This window comes from Gopherus evgoodei, chromosome 4 (genome assembly GCF_007399415.2).
Source record: "Gopherus evgoodei ecotype Sinaloan lineage chromosome 4, rGopEvg1_v1.p, whole genome shotgun sequence".
In the NCBI taxonomy this organism is placed as follows: Eukaryota; Metazoa; Chordata; order Testudines; family Testudinidae; genus Gopherus; species Gopherus evgoodei.
In genome coordinates, this window is record NC_044325.1 from 86,986,763 (window position 1) to 87,007,345 (window position 20,583).

General features: G+C 40.4%; 1 protein-coding gene across 4 annotated transcripts in view; it reads right to left on the reverse strand.

Annotated features, from left to right (window-relative positions):
* The window catches only part of PPFIA1 (PTPRF interacting protein alpha 1), a 90,632-nt gene that overhangs the window by 46,869 nt on the left and 23,180 nt on the right, over positions 1 to 20,583 (reverse strand). For all 4 annotated transcript variants that reach the window (XM_030560109.1, XM_030560111.1, XM_030560112.1 and 1 more), the window contains exons 3-12: positions 15,771 to 15,872; positions 14,222 to 14,386; positions 11,577 to 11,651; positions 10,650 to 10,751; positions 10,171 to 10,392; positions 8,602 to 8,748; positions 6,118 to 6,252; positions 4,648 to 4,731; positions 3,894 to 4,025; positions 1,240 to 1,302 (exon numbers count right to left, since the gene is read on the reverse strand). In XM_030560109.1, the coding sequence (XP_030415969.1) occupies positions 1,240 to 1,302; positions 3,894 to 4,025; positions 4,648 to 4,731; positions 6,118 to 6,252; positions 8,602 to 8,748; positions 10,171 to 10,392; positions 10,650 to 10,751; positions 11,577 to 11,651; positions 14,222 to 14,386; positions 15,771 to 15,872 (1,227 nt within the window). The remainder of the gene's footprint in view (positions 1 to 1,239; positions 1,303 to 3,893; positions 4,026 to 4,647; positions 4,732 to 6,117; positions 6,253 to 8,601; positions 8,749 to 10,170; positions 10,393 to 10,649; positions 10,752 to 11,576; positions 11,652 to 14,221; positions 14,387 to 15,770; positions 15,873 to 20,583) is intronic.

The following is a 20,583-nucleotide window of genomic DNA, read 5'->3' on the forward strand; positions in this document are numbered from 1 at the left end:
GCTTGAGGATGACTGAAGCTCTATATGAAACAGGACCTTAAATCCAGCCACTCGCAACTAGGATCTCCTCATGCTCCCAGAATTTTATATGTAAGTAGTAACTGAATGATTGAATAAGTCACTTCAACAGAAGACTGAGAAGAGTGAAATTAAGACCTAGATAGGCAATGGGCAATTCTGAGGTTGAGAACTTCTGTCCCATGCCAGATATTCAAAGCCCATCCTGCAGAACACTCTAATACAACCTGTAGCTTTTAGTTTCTTTAAATTTGCATAACTGATGTAAAGCCTGTGCAACTTGGCCAACCTTGAAACTCACTTCCCAGCAAAGTATTTTAGGACACATAGTACATACTATTGCTGAATAAGCCATACAACTATTGTGATGTCAGAGCAGACATTCCCATAGCTTCTCACAACGTTAATCACCACAACTCTGGGAATGAAAGGTTGTGCCAACATTATTTAGAAGAAGTGGGATAGCCAGACAGTTAAAGGAATTTTGTGCATTCTGAGACCCCATAACGAGAAAATGAAAGAAGGTTTAAGCATAACACACTCCTCTCCTCCAAAACATTTCCAACACTTTTAGTGACAAGAGCTCTGTTCCTGATGATTCTGAGCTGCTTAATCCTCCCCCGACCAACAAGAGCTCAACACAGCAGCCAAGCATGACAGGTGCTTCTCCTGTCCCACTCCACAATTTTTTAAGTAGTTTTTTAAAAAGTAGTGTACAAATTTTACATTGTTGTTCAGTAGCAAGCTTCTCAAAATGTACACTGGATGCCTCTGTTATAAAATACACATTAAGATGCACTTGCAACGGGAACGTTTTATTTGTGTTTTCACTACTCACTGCGTAAGTTATGCAAAAAATATGAGTTAGACACGGCCTTCAGAATCCTGGTATATTATCAATACAGCCCTCTTGTTTTCACCTAGTTTGTATTTAACTGAACTAAATTAAATAGGTAATTCTGCTGAAAAACTTAAGTCACCTGCAAAAACCGCAACAATAATTCTTTGAACCAAAGGAGGCAACCAACCTTTTACAATGAACAGTAACAGTATTAATTGTGCCACAACAAATCATCAAGACCAAGGCAAGAAATCAAGAAAGTTTAAATATTTTTACATAACCTGCTATAACTAGAAAGTTATCTAGTATAGTTTATCATATTTCAGCTATGTCCCAACAGAACAGTTACATTTTGATTTGAAAAACTATCAGTATAATACCTTTTCATGTTGAAGATCCTCTACTTGCTTCTTTGCATTTTCAACTTCTCGAAGAAGAGAGTTCTAAAATAAAATTGCACAGTTATGTTACTGTTAAATCACTGTAGATCCTTCAATTTTTGAAGAGTGATTAAGGTAAGACAAGCTAATTACAAAAGGTCCATTACATAAGGAGTAACTGCAGTACCTCTTAACTCATAGCTACTTAAATTTATCAACTAAAGAAAATTATTGTGCCTACCACTGTTATTTTCTGAATATAATTAAAATAGATTCAGACTTCTGGTCTGAAATCCTCTATACGATTAAATTACTAGTGTTCTGGTAACTTTTATCATTAAACAGTTACTACTAATAACTAGAGCCCTACAAATCCACAGACCATTTGTGGATTAGATACAGATATAAATTTGGTATCTGTGCAGGGCTCTACTAATAAACAGTGGTTTTATCTATTTGCTAGTTTCCTTTTGACAAAGTTATTCTACATAGCAGACAGATATAATTTTAACTAAAAAGATGTCTCAGATAGCCAAAGCAGGATGTGGTACAGTTACTGATGTATACTCTTTCCTGGTCATTAGATTCCCTTAATACCCGTTTTATTTGTCTGATTTGCATAAGCATCATACAGTAATTGTCAGCTATACAGTATTGTAAACTCCGGTACTCTCATAGTTCTCATTAGCAAGAATGCAGGGATTTGCATAGTCATCATATGGCAGTTTATCAATATCTGTACTATAAATATACACATTTTATACAATAACTAGTTACTACAATCATGCTCAAACTGACTCCCATACTCAGGCTATGAAAGTTGTCTGTCAGCTACAAAGATCACCATCACCAAGGCATCTGGCTTCCTTCCAATAACGTATGTGATTGCAGGAAACAATAATAATGAAAATGGCATTGTCACTGCAAAAGGGAACTTGTTTTAGGAAGTTTATAACCTTTTGACTCATTTTCTCCTCCCCTGCCCAAACCTGTTACACATTAATCTTGAAAGTTCTTGTTTTTAATTGTTTGAATCTTAATTCAGTTTTGAAACACTGGAAGCTACAATAGAGGACATTCTGGAGAGAAAGGCTTAATGACTTGGATAGAGACAAATGAGATTATATTCAACTGTTCATTTTTGTTGGTTTCCTATCAATCATACACTTATGCAGAAAAGTAACAGTACCTTTCTGAGCATCAATACTAACAGTGAAGTATATCTAAAACTGTCTTTTTACTTCACGAATATCTCAAACTTAGAGAGTATTCAGTCAGTCTTATTCCAGAAAGAGGTTTTGTACCATGGTTAGGCCAAACAGACTGCCACTGTGACAGAGTGCATAAAACATACTCACTGGTGCTGGGGGTAGGTCAGTGCTTTGAATCTTGCTTCCCCACTATGTTAAAGTCAGAGGTCAAATATTTCAGACTTAAGGAGCCTAACTTTAAGCACTTAATTCATTAGGGACAACAGGGCCACACCAGAGTTTTATTCAGTCATGCCTGATTTTCCTCAGTTCCCTTTGAGAACAAAAGCAGAGAAGAAAGCAAAAGCCCAGTTCTCTTAGAGTTGTAGCAAAGAAGCCATCTGCCTCTAGAGCCCTGGAACAGTATTGTCAGAAACTCTGCTGGGGTGCTGGTGACAGACCACTTGCTTATCACAGCAAAAACAAGTGCCTCTGAAAATTCAGATGGATCATAAAATATGCCAGCATGTTGAAGTCTTTAAAAAGAGGGACATTTAACTTTTACTGAAAAGTTTTCCCAGGTGAGTACTGTATTCCAAAAGACTCGAATCTACATCTTCAATATGGGGGAATGCAAACTGAAATGATCATTGAACAAAAAGAGAAAATGCTACCACAGAAGGAACTTCCTTGTTTTCCTTTAAGGATTCTTTCATCCTACTCAAGAAATGCAGTGCCACCTCAAAGAGGAATCTCTGAAGAACTACAGATGAAAGTGAGCCAATAAGTGAAAATCCATGCAGGCTGCAAGATGTCAGAAGCTGGAAGAGGCACTAAATCAAGAGGGCAAAGAACAGAACCTTGGACTGAGGTCTGAAGCGTGCAATAATTGATCACAGAAAAACTCCTTGGTCCAGTGACCTTTTTTATGGTCAAGTAGACATTCTCCTGTGAGGGAAAAGATATTTCATTTCTCTAGCTGAGAAGATTATCACCGTGATACAGAAAACACTGGACTAGATAGAAAAGGAGGAGTGGGGCAAAAGATATACAAGAAGAATGGGACTCAAGATCTGGGTTCTGTTCCTGACTCTGCAACAGACTTCTTGTATGACCCAAAGCAAACACGTTTATATGGTCAACACCAAACATCAATAGGGAAGCATAAAAATCCTTTAAAAAAAATTAAAGGAATTTCCTCCCACCCCCCAAGAATTGAGTTTAGGACATAGAACGCACTCTCTTGATAAACTGGCTTAGTTTTCTCAGAATCAGCTATTTTCAAAAAGTCATGCTGATAGTGTCTCTAAATGGAAGTTATTTATGGTAACATTATTTATACATTATTTAACTGCTAAAGTTACAAGAATAAATTATATATGTATTGTAAAATGTGTAACAAGCACGTTGCTATACATTTCATTAGTTTTTATGCTACTTTCATCATATTAAATTATATTCTACCTTATCTTCCAGAGCAGCCATCCTTTCCTTGAGATGAAGCTGAAGTCTTTCATTGGATTCAGACAGAAGTTTATCAACAGTATCTGATAAACGTTTGTTATGTTCTTCATTCATCTTCTCTCTTTGTCTAGCCTAAGTTATTAGGAAGCATTAAAAGTATGATTAATTCAAAGCTGTTGATATTATCTGTCCTACGAAACATTTGAAAAGTACCATTTAGAAAGATCTCCAGGTTGTGAAAACTGTAAGGCTCACCACACCCCAACTCCTTATTTTCTCCAATGAAAGACACTTTCCTCAAAAGGTTCAGAATTAATCCAGATACCTTGATCATCCAAAAGCCCTCAGGGATACCCAAAACCTTCGATCGCAGGCTTCCAAGTGTGAGTTTACAGACTAGTGACTGAGTAGATTTCAAAGCCTGCAGAGCAAACTCCAAGGCCAGCTGACTCAGTATGTCTACAGAAGATTTCTTTTTTTGTGAGAAGGGAGATCTAATTAGAATAAAGTATGGTAGACAGGTACTTTTAAACATTTTATTTCAAATTTCAGCTGGAAACTCAAAGCTCACAATTAATTAAGAGCAATGACTAGCAAACATCATAAATCCCCAAACCATGCCTCAACTTCTAGCACTGCATTAGAGGTGGGACATAGAAGAAGGGAAGGCCCAGCTCAACCATCGGCTACTATGCAAGGATCATAGTTTTAGTTTTCAGTTTGATTTCTATACCAAAAAATATTTTTGTAATACCCTTTGCAATTCCTGATTCTTTTCCTCCAATTGTGCTTCCATCTGTCGTAACCGTTCTTCAATGTTGCCATGTCTCTCCTCAGCCTGTCAATTTGAAAACAAACTAGAACTAGTATTTAAGTCTTTAAGAATGTACTGAAAACTGATGTGTTAGCAAGAAGCATAACATGCTTTTGTGTGCAAACTGCCATTTATGTCCATATGCAGTGCAAAAAACAGCTTACTACCAGAACCTAAGAACCCTCATTATGTTAAATGATGATCAATTAATCCTCCTACATCAGAATTTCATGGTTCAATCATTGCTGACAACTGACTTCTCACCAAGAAAATTTACATTCATACTTCCACACCACAATAAATGTATAAATCTCATCACAGAATTTCCTCTCTACCTTCATCCCCATTTGCCTATGTTAGTAATCATGAAAAGCAGAAAGCAGCAAGCAGAAACAAGGACCGATGTGCAAATTCTACCTTCCTAAACTTGGATGCAAGTTCCAATAGTTTAGCATCTTTAGCAGCAGAGTTCCCAGAAGACAAAGGGTCAGACTACAAAGCCAGTAAAGGGATAGGAAAGATTTAAAAAAAAAAAAAAAAAAAAAAAAAAAAAAAAAAATGAAAACAAGACTTTAAAGACACTTAAGAAGTCCATTTATAGCTACTAGACACACTATTACTTCACACTATAAGCTGCTATTCTCCTTGCAGCCATTTAAGGACATATAATGTAAGCTGAAATTTGACTGCACATTACTTAAAAGCTTCAGGTCAATCCTTCTTAGGGCTGGCCTATACCAAAAAATTAGGTCAACAGATACATTACTCTGGGGTGTGACAAGTTCGCACCCTTGAGCACCATTGCTATGTCCACCAAACCTTCAGTGTCGATGTATATAGGTCAACAGAAGAATTCTTCCGTTAATCTGCCTATCTCTGGTCAGAGAAGTGGATTACCTACAGCATTGGAAAAAAACCCTTCTGCTGCTGTAGGAAGCGTCTACACGATGGCGCTACAGTGGCATACAGCAGTGTTGTAGCGTAGACACGGCCTTAGTTTAAAAAAAAAAAAAAAGGAAGAAATTGTCTTCTTCCCTGCCAAGACAAAGTTGCTGATTGTATTAAATGAATCCCAGCACATTCTTTCTGGACTAAAGCAGATTTATACAGTAACAAAAACAGCAAAGGGAAAGGAAACACTTTTCACAATGCAACACACAAAGCTGATACAAAGGCTGGTAAAGCAAACTCCCAATAATCGAAATACAGAAAAGGTCATTAGAATTTAAATATTTTGAACATATGCTAGACAATTAGCAGAATGAATAAATGGAACCACAGAATATAGAAAACATTTTACTGATTCTGTTTGGAAAAATCAGTGGAAAAAAAAAAAAGACAGAACAGAATAGCTATAGTTGGAATAACCACAGAAAAGACTCTCACAATTCAGTGAACTACTGTCCCCACCTTTGAAAGTGCTGCAACTCTCTGTGCCAGTTCAGCCTCCACCTCAGGCAAAGTCTCAGCTTTTCTCAAAGTCTGCTGCAACTTCTGCTCAGCCAGTTCCAGTCGTTCTTGCAACTGGCGGTTCTTATCTTCACTCTAGATTGAGAATGCAACAGTCACCATTTACAACTAAAATGGTAGCTACTTGTTTCTTTATCAAATATTGGAGTAGAGAAACAGACAGCTTCCTTTATAATTATGGAAAACAATTTTCCAACACTGATTTTACTTTCCAAATACAAAAAGGAGAAAAGCAGCTTTCCAAACTAACTTTTAAAATTAAGTTTGTCACAAAGAAGTGCTATTTCACTGAACTAAAAATTGAATTCCTTCATAAACACAGCCACAGCATTGAACTATCATGGAGGCATTGCTAATGGCTCCAATTTTAGTGAAGGTTTGCAGTTATAGTGGAGATCAAATTCCTTTGCTATTTAAGTAAAATTATATGAGCACTAAATTTAGCACTTAGTTTTCTAGCAAAGTTAAAAGTAAATGTGTTAAATATTTTAGAAGTTAAGGTTAAAAATGACTCGATGTTTCCTTCTGTTCCCTCTAGCTAACAAGTGACTGATATATAACCCTTCAAAATTTAAATTAATTTAGTTGTACACAAAAATCTCAGGCATAAACCAGTTTTCTTTTTTCAATAAAATAAAGAAATAAGAAAGTGATAAGCATTATTTGGTGCAACTGTTTCTGTCTAAGCCAAAGGAAAGAGACAGATAAAATTTATTCAAAACCAGAAATGGTTCCTATCAAAGACAAGTAAAATTACAAAGCTTAGGCACTTCACTGCTTGTTCTGTGTTCAAGTTCCTGCTCCCTACCCACTTTCTCAATCTCCAGGCTGTCCGCTTTCCTTCATTCTATCCTCTCTTCCAGATAGCCCCACTCACCTAACTGCTTCCCCTCCTAGACCCCTAGCTAGAGCCATCAGCCAGCTGCTCATCCTATTGAGCTGTCTCTTTGCTAAGGTTCAGAGGAAGTCCTGGTATGATAGACTGAGCAAACCTGCGGGAGGCAATGGACAGGTTAGAGCAGTGGTCCCCAAACTGTGGGGCGAGCCCCCTCTAGGGGGACAAGAAGAAACATTCAGGGGGGGCATGACAGGGCCCAGGCCAGCCCCAATGGGGGGCAGGAAGGGAGCACCATCCAGCCCCGATCTGCCCCCAGCTCTGGCCCTGGCCCTGGCCTTGGCCTCTGGCTGCTGGCCTGGCCGCAGTCCCGCTCCCAGACTGGGGCCCCAGCCTCTGCTCTGCTCCCAGCCCCAGCATCGGTCCCTGACCGTGACTCCAGCCCCAGCCTCGCCTCAGCTGGGGGGTGGGGGTGGGGCCCAAAGGAGGGCATGGGCAGGGCTAAGTGGGGGCACGATGTGAAAAGTTTGGGGACCACTGGGTTAGAGGCATGCTTGCCTAGAGGCAGTAAGGATAAAAGGTTCATAGAGGCTCTACACCAGAAATAAGGGATGCAGACTAGTCATTATGGGGAGACAGGTAAAGGAGGAAACAGCCAAGCATTAGGATTAAATCAGTGGTGCTGAGAAGGGATGGGCAGTGGGGCTCTTCCCTTCTACCTCCAGCCCACACTCTCCTGTCCTGTTAAACTGTCAAACGTTTTATAAAAAATGGAGTTCAAAGTTATTCCAGAAAGCGATGGAGTCCAGGGGCACGAAGGAAGCCACAGTACATGAAGAGGAGGTATAGAAACGGATCAAGCCTTGGGTGGTCCAGAGAACCAGCAGAAGCAGAGACGGAGGTGAACAACTATAGGCCATTTGGGGTGGGGGAGAGACAAAATGGGGGAAATCATAGGCAAAGTTTTAACATAATATACTCCACTAATTCCAACACAGCTATAATTCACACACATGCAAAGATATGCAGGAGGACAGCACCAGTGTGCCTCCCCAAGCTCTGTCAAGAGCATAACCTTCTCTGCGGTAAGCTTTATATGTCAAAATGCTTAATTATTTGTTGCTAATGAACAAATCATGCAATTTCCACTCAAAATACTAAATTAGTTAAGTACTCTTAACTACATTTCTTTTCAACACAACCATTTAGAGAAAGTTCCCTATTAGAATTACAAGATCGTCCAAGTGAACATTAATTAACACTTTTCACTAACAATCAAACCCAGATATACAGACTCCTCACCTCCACAACAAATTATTTTCATTTCCAACATAAAATTTGAATTCTAATTCAAAGACGCACAATCTAAAATACAACCTTAACTTTGACCTCAGACTTTCATAAGTAACCATAGCACATTAGACTTATTTTTAAAGTATGACTGCTCGTAAGATATATTAATCTTCTTCAGATAAAAAGTAAGTGCCTTAGCACACATTGGGTACTATTGTAGTTTTAATATTACCATCTTCATCAGCAATATATTCAACAGAATTTTCTTAATATTTTATTTAAATTAAAATTACTACCTGTCGGTGCATGGAGTCTTTATTAGCAATTTCATTTTCAAGTTTATCATTGAGGTCATGCACAGATGTAGCTTCACGCTGTGCAGCGAGGTAGCGTTTTTCAAGAGTTGTAATTCTCTCTTCCATGTCCTCCTTTTGGGCCATGGCCTATGTTATGAGAAACATTTGTTGGAATAAAAGAAATTACATTTAGTCACTAAAAGCTATGAATTTTTTTTTAAATAATCTAGGCTAAAATAGTATCAAAAGTACTTTCTCATTCCTACAGCACAATCAGTAAGTATAAAGTGTTGAGATATTTACTTAGAAGAATTGTGCTATTAAATTACAAACTCACTTTAAAATTAAAAAAAGGAATAAGCAGAGTCAAGTAGTGAATTACAGAATGCTTAATTATTTACCTCAAAATTATTACAATATAATAGTAGTTTTCCTTATAGTGTGTTAGACTGAACTTACGTACTTAAGTTTTTCAAGTCTGGAGCCTTAAGTTCAGCTCTTAAACTCATATTCAGCATTAAATATAAAAGTGTCCTTTTTTCAAAGGTTGTGTGTACTCATAAATCCAACTAAAGTCCAGGTGTGCTGCAGAAGCTCAGAATCTTTAAAATCAGGATCTTTATTTAGGTACCTAGATATGGATTTAAGAGCCTAACTTTAGGCACTCAAGTTTGAATATTTGGGGTTAGGCTTTGACATCTTTTCCAGATTGTCCATTTTTGCATAGTGTGCAGCACTGCTTACATTTCCAAACTAAAATTTCTTTTAAAAATATCGTTGAATGTTATCTCCCAGCTTCTTTTAAGTACACTTTAAATCACCTTCAGAACAGTGGGTCTTATTACATAAAGTTCCACATATCAAAGCAACTGTGAGGATTATGTTCTGTACTTTGAAATCTTTGAAAATACAAAGTGTTTTATACTGTAGATATTAGGCATTTTTAAAACAATTTGTTATAGTTATCTTAAGGAAAAAAATAATTGACAAAAGTTAGGGTATCCAAATTTTATTCTTATTCCTAGAGTAGCCTTGCCCTTAGAGCATTACAGATCAAGCAACGTTTATCATGTTTGTGTATTCATGAACTTTCGGTAGCATATCTATTCTGAAAGACGCATGGATAAATTCCACATCTTTTTTTCCCCTGGGGTAGCTACATATAGGCAACCCCAAATTTTCCTTGATCTAAGTCTAGACCCTAGTTGACAGTTATCAGGATATATTTCTTCCAGCCCAGAGGGCAGAATGTAGGACACCTATAAGATTGTCAATGCTTCTACTAATCACTAATTAGTAACCATCACTTTAGCAAACAATTAAGAGAAACATAAATTTGAGGATACACAATTGAGCAATACAACAAAGAAAATCAGCACTCAGGAATGAGCTAAGCAGTTAGACCCAGATTTAGGCACCTAAATCCAGGTGGTGGGTTCCCTCCATGGATTGCTAAACGGAGATGGCATCTCCATGAACCTCAGACTTAAGCATCTATCACCATGAGAGGGAAAGGGCTTAGTACACCAGTTTAGCAACTGGCTCAGACTTTCACAGTTCATTCCTCACCTCTCGTACATCTCTTTGCAACTTTGTATTCATTTCTTCTGATTTTATTAAATCTTTTCTAGCTGTGTCAAGATCTTCTTCCAGCTCTGTTACTCTGCTAGAAAGAGCAGTGAGACGTTCTTTCATTTGGCCTTGCTCGTTGGTCTGCTTGTCTATAATTTCTTGGAGTTCTATAACTTTAGCAAGGTCTTCATCGTGGCTTGAAGAACCATCAGAAGATCTCTATTACATTAAAAAACAAAACCAAAAAGAACAAAACACCACCTTAAGTTTCCACACTATACAGAGCTTTAAAATATAGTATATTACTTCAATATAACAAAGCTAATTAAGGTTAGTTTGTGCAGTCTATCCAATAATAAAGTTGCAATAATTACTTTGTGCTTTAATTATACACTTAAGACTGGACAAATATTGCAACCCATACATGAAAAAAAAAAAAAAAAACCAACAACATCAGTATCAACAAACAATCTTACCTTCCCATTTGTGCTTGGTGTATTCTCCTGATCATGATTTATATCCAGCACCCCATCAGTTAGTGTTCTTTTCTGATTGCTTTGCTCTTTCAGAATCATTAACTAAAACCAAAGGTAAAAAAAACCAAAAAACTGTAACACATTTCACTTATCACATAAGCCAGTGGTCCCCAGTGTGGTGCCCACAGGCACCATGGCGCTCGCCAGGGGATCTATGTCCGCCAGCCAGTATGCAGGTGCACAAGCATCTGCTGAAATGCCACCGAAAAGCAGCGTCACCAAGAGGCATCGCCGTCGAAATGCCATTGATTTTCGGCGATGTTTAGGCAGTGACGCCTCTTGATGATGCTACTTCGGTGGCAATGCCTCTTGACATTGCTGCTTCTCGGCAGCATTTTGGCCGATGCTTGTCTGCTGGCCATGGTCCTCGGTGGCTTGTCGTTCGGTGCCCGCCACCTGGAAAAGGTTGGGAACCACTGACATGAGCAATAGCTAACATAATGCAATGACCTCACTTTGAAGCAAATGAGCATGCTTGTAGTAATGAATTTTACTGATATAATATTTGGAAGATTATTAATGCTTTAAAGAGAAGACTGATTATATATGCATTAGTAAGATGTAGTACAGGCAGCCAAAAACCTATTCCATACCTGCTATGCTACTGCCACTGGTCTTAAACCAGAAAAAAGTCTATTGGTGAGACAGCAAAATAATCAGCTCCTAAACAGACTTCTATCAACAAGAACTAAGGTGAAATCAAACTCATCCAATTGGGATCTAACTAAAAACAAAAATCTGCAAGTCAAGAAAATAACTTTAAGAATCAACTACATATACTAATATTTGGAAGAATATTGATTTGATACTATGGTATAAATTCTTCCACCCAAACATCCCCCCAAATTTTATTTTACAGGGACCTACCTCTTTATGCGTAGTACCTAGTTCTTCTTCCAATAAACTACACCTTTCAAGTGCTACTCGTAATCTTTCCCTTACCTGAAAAATAAAGTCATCAATGAAAATTTTATAGCTATCTTAGCACTGAGCAACTGTGAACACAAGACTAAATTTGTATGTGCCTAGAGGTATGGCTTCCGATTTCAGTATGCTTAATTGCTCCATCAGTGTCAATGACTTACACCATCAAATTCTGAAATTTTAACATGCATCACAGAAAGGATCTTCTGGAAAAATGACTTAGGTTTTAAGATTAACCATTGACTGACACTTTACCTAAGTAGGAGACAGAACTTCTCCATTGGGCAGGTGAACTCCATTTGCTGCCAACTTTTAAAACTAGACTAAATTCTGTGTTTATTTAAATTATACCTCTCCCTTGTAAGGAACATTCAAACACCTGTAATGTTTGTACTCTCTAAGAAGTCAGTGATTTCAATTTAAAGAATTTGCAAAGTTATAAGAAATAAGCATTGTATTAGACACAAAATTTAGGAATCAAACTGCTAGTTGGGAATGGGGTTCACCTTACGCTACACCCATTTGCACAGCTGAGCTCTATGGTAGCAGGCCAAAGCACAGGTAAACTGAGCGGCTCCAGGACTCCTTTAACCAGCTTCCTCCTGTGTAACTAATCCAGGGTGGGTGGGAGCAGAGAGGATCTTTTCCCCTGTCCCTCTCTTTCTAGCCCTACTTCACCATTTTCCCCTCTTTTTCCTTTTCTTCTATTACACACATATTGTCAGTGTAAGGGAAAGGATGTGTGGACTAGGGAAAGGATGAGTGGGGTGAAAGTATGAAAGGGAGGTGATGAAGAATGAAGAGTATGTGCAGATGAAGGGGTAGGATGAATGAATTTTCTACATTAAGAAAATTTACACAAGTGTAACACCAGTGCAAATAAGCACCCCGAAAAGATTTTATTCTTCTTTAAATCTTCCCCAGATGCAGCATGACTCCTCCAGCCCCAGAGCAGTCACCATCCTATCTTCCTTACTCTTGCACTTGAAGCAAGAGGCAGCAGCACACTCAAACTCCAACCAAGTAGAGTGAACAGATCGGGCGTAACAACGTCACAACACGCTTTTGCTTTCCCTGTTGACTGCACTGACTGAACTGGTAACACCTCCTCACTGACTCACTCACCAATTCACTTAACTGCTTCTTTGATCTACCTGTCTAGGGCTGGTGTAATTGTTCACCTTTAGTACGGAGCCATTCACTACACTGCTGCTAATTTATCTCATTTCACTACTTACATACTCAAGTAACTGTCTCTTGAGCATTTGATTATTTATATAATTTTGTGTTAGTGATTAGGAACAGAGACAGTAGGAATCAGTAGATTCCTTATAATTACACTGCACTGTTGACTACTGGCACCACTCTACACTTTTTCCACTCATCTCTAACTTTACCAATTTTCTGCATCGTATTTACCTCCTTTTTTCTCTCCTTTTCCCTACTTCATCTCCTCTTCTATTCTACCCTCTCCCTATGTTACTACCATCATCTTTTCACTTTTCTGTTCTTCCTGTCCCATTCCACCATCTCCTCACTCCTACACACACAAATCATACCTCTGCTTCCTCTTTTGCCTTCTTCTGTTTGCATCTGGTAACATGTACCACAACTCTATCTGACTCTAACTCCTTCCACAACCTTCCCTATCATCACCATCTTTTTCTCCAGTCCAAATGGAATACCCAAACCCCATTTTAAAAAAAAATGTCACTGCCATCCACAACCATCTGATCTCCCTTTCTCCTGTCTCCCCTTAAATTCATTCAAACTCTTGCTGAAAAAAGTCTTCCTGGTTTGTTGCTTCAACCACATAACCAATTTGTTTGTATCATTCCACTGGCTTCCCTTTTCCACAGCATCAAGTACAAACTATTTATTTTCATTTTTAATGCTCATTGTGGCCTGAGATCAGACTGATCTCTATTTTCTCCTCATCAGTGATGCCAGCCTTGATTGCCTGTGTCAAATTTTCCAGCATGCATGTTTGTTTTCTCCCATGCCATTTTTTTTCCATGGGAACAGCACCCTGCAAAATGACACATAGCCACACTACACTATTCTCCTTAAAACTCACCTATACCATGACAACTACAAAACACTTGACAATGGTTAGACAGCTGGTATGCTGTGACTGCTGCTTATTTCTCCAGCCACAGCTGTCAGCATTTTTACCCTGCGCTCCCACTATTTGTTGTAACCACCTGTTGTCCATTGTCTTCTACTTCTACTGTACAGTATCTAGGCAATGATGCCCTTTATGTGTTACTGTAATACAAGTAAATAAGTGTGAAAACCCCTAATGTAGATATGTTGCATGAGCACAAAGCAGGGCTTTTTACACTAATGCAGCTTACATTGGTATGTTACTATATTAAGTTGCACTGGTTTTGCTTTAGTACAGCACATCTACATTAGGAGGTTGTACTGACGTAACTGCATCAGTGTAGTTACACTAGTGTACATTTTCTTAAAGCAGATTTGGCAGAGTCAGAGAACCTAACTTCTGAAAACTTTTGCTCAGATAGTTATTAGTTCCACACTGGGGGGCGGGGGGGAAGAGACATTAATTGAGCACATTTCATTACCTTTTCATCAAGGGCTTTGTGATGTTCAAATAGTGATTTTAGTGCTTTGAGAACTTCAACTTCACTAGACACTCCTGCTGGAGACTGAGCCTGTCTCTTAACAACAGTCATTCTAAGGGACCGCTCATGTCTGGAGACTAGACATTCCAAATGTTCTAATAGCAGCTGAAACAAAAAAGTAAATAAGGAACTAGATGTTTATACACGTTTTGAACATCAGACTAGAATGACTTTACTTTCTAAACTATTAGGTTTGAGTTTAGAACTTTGAACCCAATGTTAAATATATTCATTTGTTTGCCTGTAACATTTCACTGATATCTTTGTATAAATTTAATAAAATGGAAGAGGTGCAACACGGACCACTGTTCACCCTTTTACCCAGCATTCTTCCCCAGACCTAGCCTCTAGGTAAGATACCAGCTTTGAGAGAGCTTCATTTTAATCTTTGCTTAGATGAAATGGACAAGGATCTGAGAAGTCTTAAGTCTGGGGACTGCTTTCTAAATCACCAGGACTGGTTGTACACAGGAAATGTATGAAGAAGTGGTTGGGGAGCAACTGCTTGAAACATGGTTGCGTGAGCTGTCTGTATGGATCTCCATGACCTGCATTTCTACTCCACTATTTAAGAGTCTTACGCTAATAAAGAATCTCTTATCATAAAGGAACCCTCTGGCAGTCAGAGCCACAGTCCTTTATCCGCTGTTGGGTGGAATAGACACAGGGTGCAGTCACAGCCCTAAAAGATACTGCTATACTGACACTTCCTTATATAAGGCACAATTGTACCAGCAGCAAAAACCCATATGGACAATACTTAAAGAAGAAATTACAAATTTTTATCTTTGAGTTTCAACTTGGTGTATAAGAACATGATACACAGTCTGAAGGGAATCTCAATATTAAGTTCAATTCTCCAATTAATTATATTTTCCTTAATGATAGTTTAATGAGGTTTATGGGCCCTTTAAATAAAAGAGGAATTGGAGGGATGGACTCAAGTGTCTCCCCATTCCAAGAGTCTCAACAGAACAAAGATCCTGGGGAGAAGTGGGGCAGGTATGGGGAGAGAGGAAATGGTCTCAGAGGAAGACAGTCTTAGAGAGACTGTTTAAAGGCCTGAAGCCAAGACTTTTGTAGTGTAGATTTTTGTAGCTCCCTGTCTCCTAATCACTCAACCAATCATCCAACCAAAGAAGACAAAACCCAGGTAGGTAGGGGACAACAAAGAACGCTCCCTGTTCTCACTGTGAGAGGAGATGTTATTATCCGGGAAGGACTATTTGCTTGCTGATCTTTCCTCCCAACCCAGGAGGGCAAGTATTGAGTAGGTGAGACCTAGAAGGCTAAAAGACAGCACCCCAGCAGACACACCTGTTTTGCATTTGAGGTAATTTCATTTTAAAACAAAGAATACTGCAGCCACTCCAAATGGAGCTAGACAGAAAAATTTAAAGGGCCTGCCAAGAAAAAAGGACAGACCAGCTCTGGATGGTAAGCTAACCACAGACGGCAATAATCAATAGAGATCAGACAAGTAACTAACCCTTGTGTTATTTCTTTCTGCTTTCAGTTCAGCAATTTCTTCTTCCCTTTCAAGGAGCTGTTCCCTGCATACATTAAGCTCTTTAGTAAGTGCTGCAAACTCCTGGAATAAAGCAAACAACAATACATCAGTATCGTAAAAAGTGTGCAACCAAATTATATAAATTATTACCACAATAAGTAGTTCAGTAAAGTTGTAATCAATTATTTTTATTCAACTCATCTAAGCAAAAAGTTTATCCAGGAAGAGGAGGTGGTGCTAGAAGAGGGGTGATGTTTTCCAGGAAACGAGACTCAATGACTAAGTCAGGAGACACGGATTCTCCTCAGTATGCGAATAATCTTGTGTGGTCTGAGTCAAGTCACTTCAATTACACTGCTCTACAGCCAAAATGCTTCTGAAATAAATGTAGTCCAACTTTACTAATTCTGGGTCACTGAGAATGAAAACGATGCTTAAAATTGTTGATTGGCTCTAGTTTTCAAGATATGCTATTGGGTCAGTATATACGACCCTTGACTTGGGAATGGTGGAGGATGAGTGAGTTATAAAGGGAAGGGATCTCAATTTAAACCAGAAATGACTAAAATACATCTTTGACTGGATCTATGAATAAATCTATGACTGGGTTTGGACAGAACTTGCTTTTTAGGCAAAATAATGAATGATGCAATCTGAAGCTGGTATTGTGTCATACATGATATGAATTGCATTATGTTATTCCTAGAAGTCACGGATGATGCAATCATAATGAAGCTTACATCACTCTGCTGAACAAATTGCCCTATATCAGCTCTAGAAATCTTACAGTGTCGTGCTCTCTTATTTGTCAGTGTTTGATTTTGCAAAGGGACACATTTCTGTTTAGCCAAAGTGAGCAGAGATGCCTCGTACTTGTGTGAACAGTGCAGATAACTTCTGCTATGTTTGATGACTTTTGCATCACAAAAGCGCAGTATAACCACTATGAAAGCAGCAAAGAATCCTGTGGCACCTTATAGACTAACAGACGTTTTGGAGCATGAGCTTTCGTGGGTGAATACCCACTTCTTCAGATGCATTCTTTGCTGCTTTTACAGATCCAGACTAACACGGCTACCCCCTACTTATAACCACTATGGTTAAGAAAGCCTATCACCTTTCTTTTGGCTGCAAAATTGGAGATGAGGACAAGAGGTGGGCCCCACACATATGCTGCAACACTTGTGCAACAAATCTTCGCCAGTGGTTGAACAGGAAAAGGAAGTCTCTGCCTTTTGCAGTGCCAATGAGTTGGAAAGAGCCAACAGATCATACCAGCAATTGTTACTTCTGCATGGTGCCTCCAGTTGGGAAAGGTGTGTCAAAGAAGAAAAAGTGGACTGTGCATTATCCAAACATTCCACCAGCTATACGCCCAGTACCCCACGGAGAAGGACTGCTGGTTCCTGATGCACCAGAATCATTCTCACTTGAGTCAGACGAGGAAGAGGATGAAACTTCTGGTCCTGAACCATCAATATCACAGGACCCACATTTTCTCCCATCCTCCTCCTCTGAACCACACCTCATAACACAAGGTGAACTGAATGACCTTGTCAGGGATTTGGAACTACCCAAGAGTAAGGCAGAGCTGTTGGGCTCCAGACTACAGCAGTGGAATCTCCTGGCAGGCTATCAGGGCAAATGGAGCCCATCAATGCTTGCAGACTATTGCTGAAAAGTGACAAGAGATGCTCCATTTAATGAATACAAGAGACAAGCCAAGAAGCGCCGAGTAGACACTGAATAGGACTACACTATGTACATAATAGTTTTTTGCCTTTTGTTTCATAATAAATTTTATTTATATAACCCTTTTGCTGATTTTTAAAGTGTTACATAAGCATGACAGGTGAAATATTATCATGTAAAGCAACCATAAACACATGAAAAGACCTAGGTTTACAATTTATGATTAAAACTCTAGTATCTACACCATATACGTAGACATAAAATGTAAAAACTTAAATATCTTAGAAACAGTAGCCAGTTGTTTTAATTGTCATATTTGAATTCAGCACATCAAAATACATAATAAATATCACCATTTTATCTCTGAAGCAGACGACTTCTCAAAAATTGTAGACCAGTGTTACCTATGTTTTTATCTCCTCTTTTCTTAAAAACTTTTCAAGCCTAGCAAAATATACTGTTTACTGAGGACTACACATGCAAGTGTAGACAAGGCCATAGTATAAGCTGGAGTGCATTAAATGAGCGCTGGGTGCCCCAGCTCCTGAGGTGTTCACACTGGCAAGGCACTTAGAGCGCCCGGATTCTGTGGCTGGAGCGCCCCTGGTAATCCACCTCCACGAGAAGCATAGTGCTTGCTCCGCCCTGGCTGGAGTGCTGTAGAGCCCTGGTCTATTAATGCGCTCTGATAGGCCTCCAGGAAGTGTCCCACAATGCCTATTCTAGTCACTCTGGTCATCACTTTGAACTCTACTGGCCTGCCCTCAGCTGACCAACAGTCAGACCCACTCTTTAAATTCTCTAGGAATTTTGAAAGTCCCCTTCCTGTTTGCTCAGCAAAGCGTGGAGTGCTCGCTGCATCTTTCCAGGTGACCAGGCCTCCACGCGCCAGGCGTTCTCCAGTATGGAGCATGGCGAGGTGCTGGACCTCATCAGTGTTTGTAGGGAGGAAGCTGTCCAGTCCCAGCTGCGCTCCAGCTGTAGGAATTATGATACCCACGGGCAGATATCAAGGGCCATGGTAGAAAGTGGCCATGACCAGGACACAGTGCAGTGCAAGGTTAAAGCAAAGGAGCTGTGGAACGCCTACCACAGAGCGTGGGAGGCAAACCACCACTTCAGTGCTACCCCCTCGACCTGCCAGTTCTACAAAGAACTGGACAAGATTCTTGGGGGTGATCCCACCTCCAATCCAAAGAGCACCACGGACACTTCAGAGGCTGTGGCAGCCCAGAGCCAGAGGATGGCCCAGCATCCCTAGATGCATGCAGCCAGAAGCTGTTTTCAAGCCAGGAGGAAGGTAGTCAGCCACAGTGAACGGTGCTTGGGGAAGAACAAACAGCAGATGAGGTGCCCAGTAAGCAGCATTTATTTTGAGAAGGGAGTTGTTGGGTGCAGGCTGTTGGGGCAAGAAGGGTTGCAGAAAAAAAGGTTAGGGCTGCGTGCATGCATAGATGCGGAGTAGGGCGTTGATGTACTCTCTCACTTCATGGTAATCGGTCTCAGTGATCTTATCGAAGGTCTCATGCAGAAGCTGGGCAATCCACTTGCACAGGTTCCTTGGCAGAGCTACTGTGCTCCTTGTCCCAGTAAGGCTAACATATCTGCGCCACTGTGCCGTGAGGGGCGGGGGAACCATTACTGCACACAGGCAAGCCACATAAGGGCCAAGGCGGAAGATACATTGTTGCATAAGACCCTCCCCTTGCTTCCCAGGTCACCCTCAGCAGCAAGATATCTTCCAGAACGAACCCATCCTGTGGAAAATGTGGGGGGAGTGTTAAGTATACGGGGTCCCCTGCGGCCAAAAATGGCCAAAAGCACACTCCACAGTCATTCTGCATCAACTCTGCCTGTTGTTGAACTGCTCCTTGCTGCTGTCAAGGCTCCCCATGTACGGTTTCATAAGCCATCCCATTAAAGGTCTCAAAGGGTCACAATGGGCATTTCGACTTACCCGACGGTGATCTTCTGGTCCGGGAAGAAAGTCCCAGCTTCCAGCTTCCTGAACAGGCCAGTGTCCTAAAAGATGCATGCGACATGCACCTTTCCAGCCCAGCCTGCGTTAATGTCCATGAAATGCCCATGATGATCCACAAGTGCCTGGAGAACCACAGAGAAATACCCCTTCCAATTTATGTACTCAGAAGCTAGGTGTCAGAATTGGATTATACGTGCCATCTATCGCCCCTCCGCAGTTAGGGAAACCCATTTGTGCAAAGTCATCCATAATGTCATGCACGTTCCCCAGAGTCATGGTTCTTCTGAGCAGGATGCAATTAATGGCCCTGCACACTTGTATCAACACAATTCCAACGGTAGACTAGCCCACTCTGAACTGGTTAGCGACCGATCAGTAGCTGTCTAGAGTAGCCAGCTTCCAGATTGCAATCACCACGCACTTCTCCACTGGCAGGGCAGCTCTCAATCTTGTGGTCTTGCGCTGCAGGGTTGGCGCAAGCTCAGCACAGAGTCCCATAAAAGTGAATTTCCTCATCCGAAAGTTCTGCAGCCACTACTCATCATCCCAGACTTGCATGGCAACGTGATCCCACCACTCAGTGCTTGTTTCCCGAGCCCAAAAGTGGCGTTCCACGATGCAACAAACAATCTCATGTTGTATGTTTTACGAGTGTCAACATCATTGCTGGACTCCTCATAGTCACTTTGTGGCTTAAGGAGTAACTCGACTGCAATTTGTGACCTGCTGGCAAGACCCATCAGCATATTCCTCAGCAGTTCAGGATCCATTCCCGCAGCCCGAAAGGGAAGACAGAGCACGCAGTACAAAAACTATTGAAAGATAGCACCAAATGTGGATAGATGCACAGGGATTGCCGGGATGTGAAGCGATGCATCACGGGGCATTGAGACAGAACCCAGGGTGCCCCGGGCCCCCCTCCCCATTCCCACAGGCCTCAACACCAGTCCAGAATGGGAAGAGGTACTCTGTGGGATAGCTGCCCATAATGAACCCCTCTGAAGCTGCTGCAAGTGCAGCAAATATGGCTATGCTACTGTGCTCGCGGCTGACAGTGTGAACACACATCAGCACTTTCCTTGCTGCTGTCTCTGAGGGCTGGCTTAACTCCCAGCACGC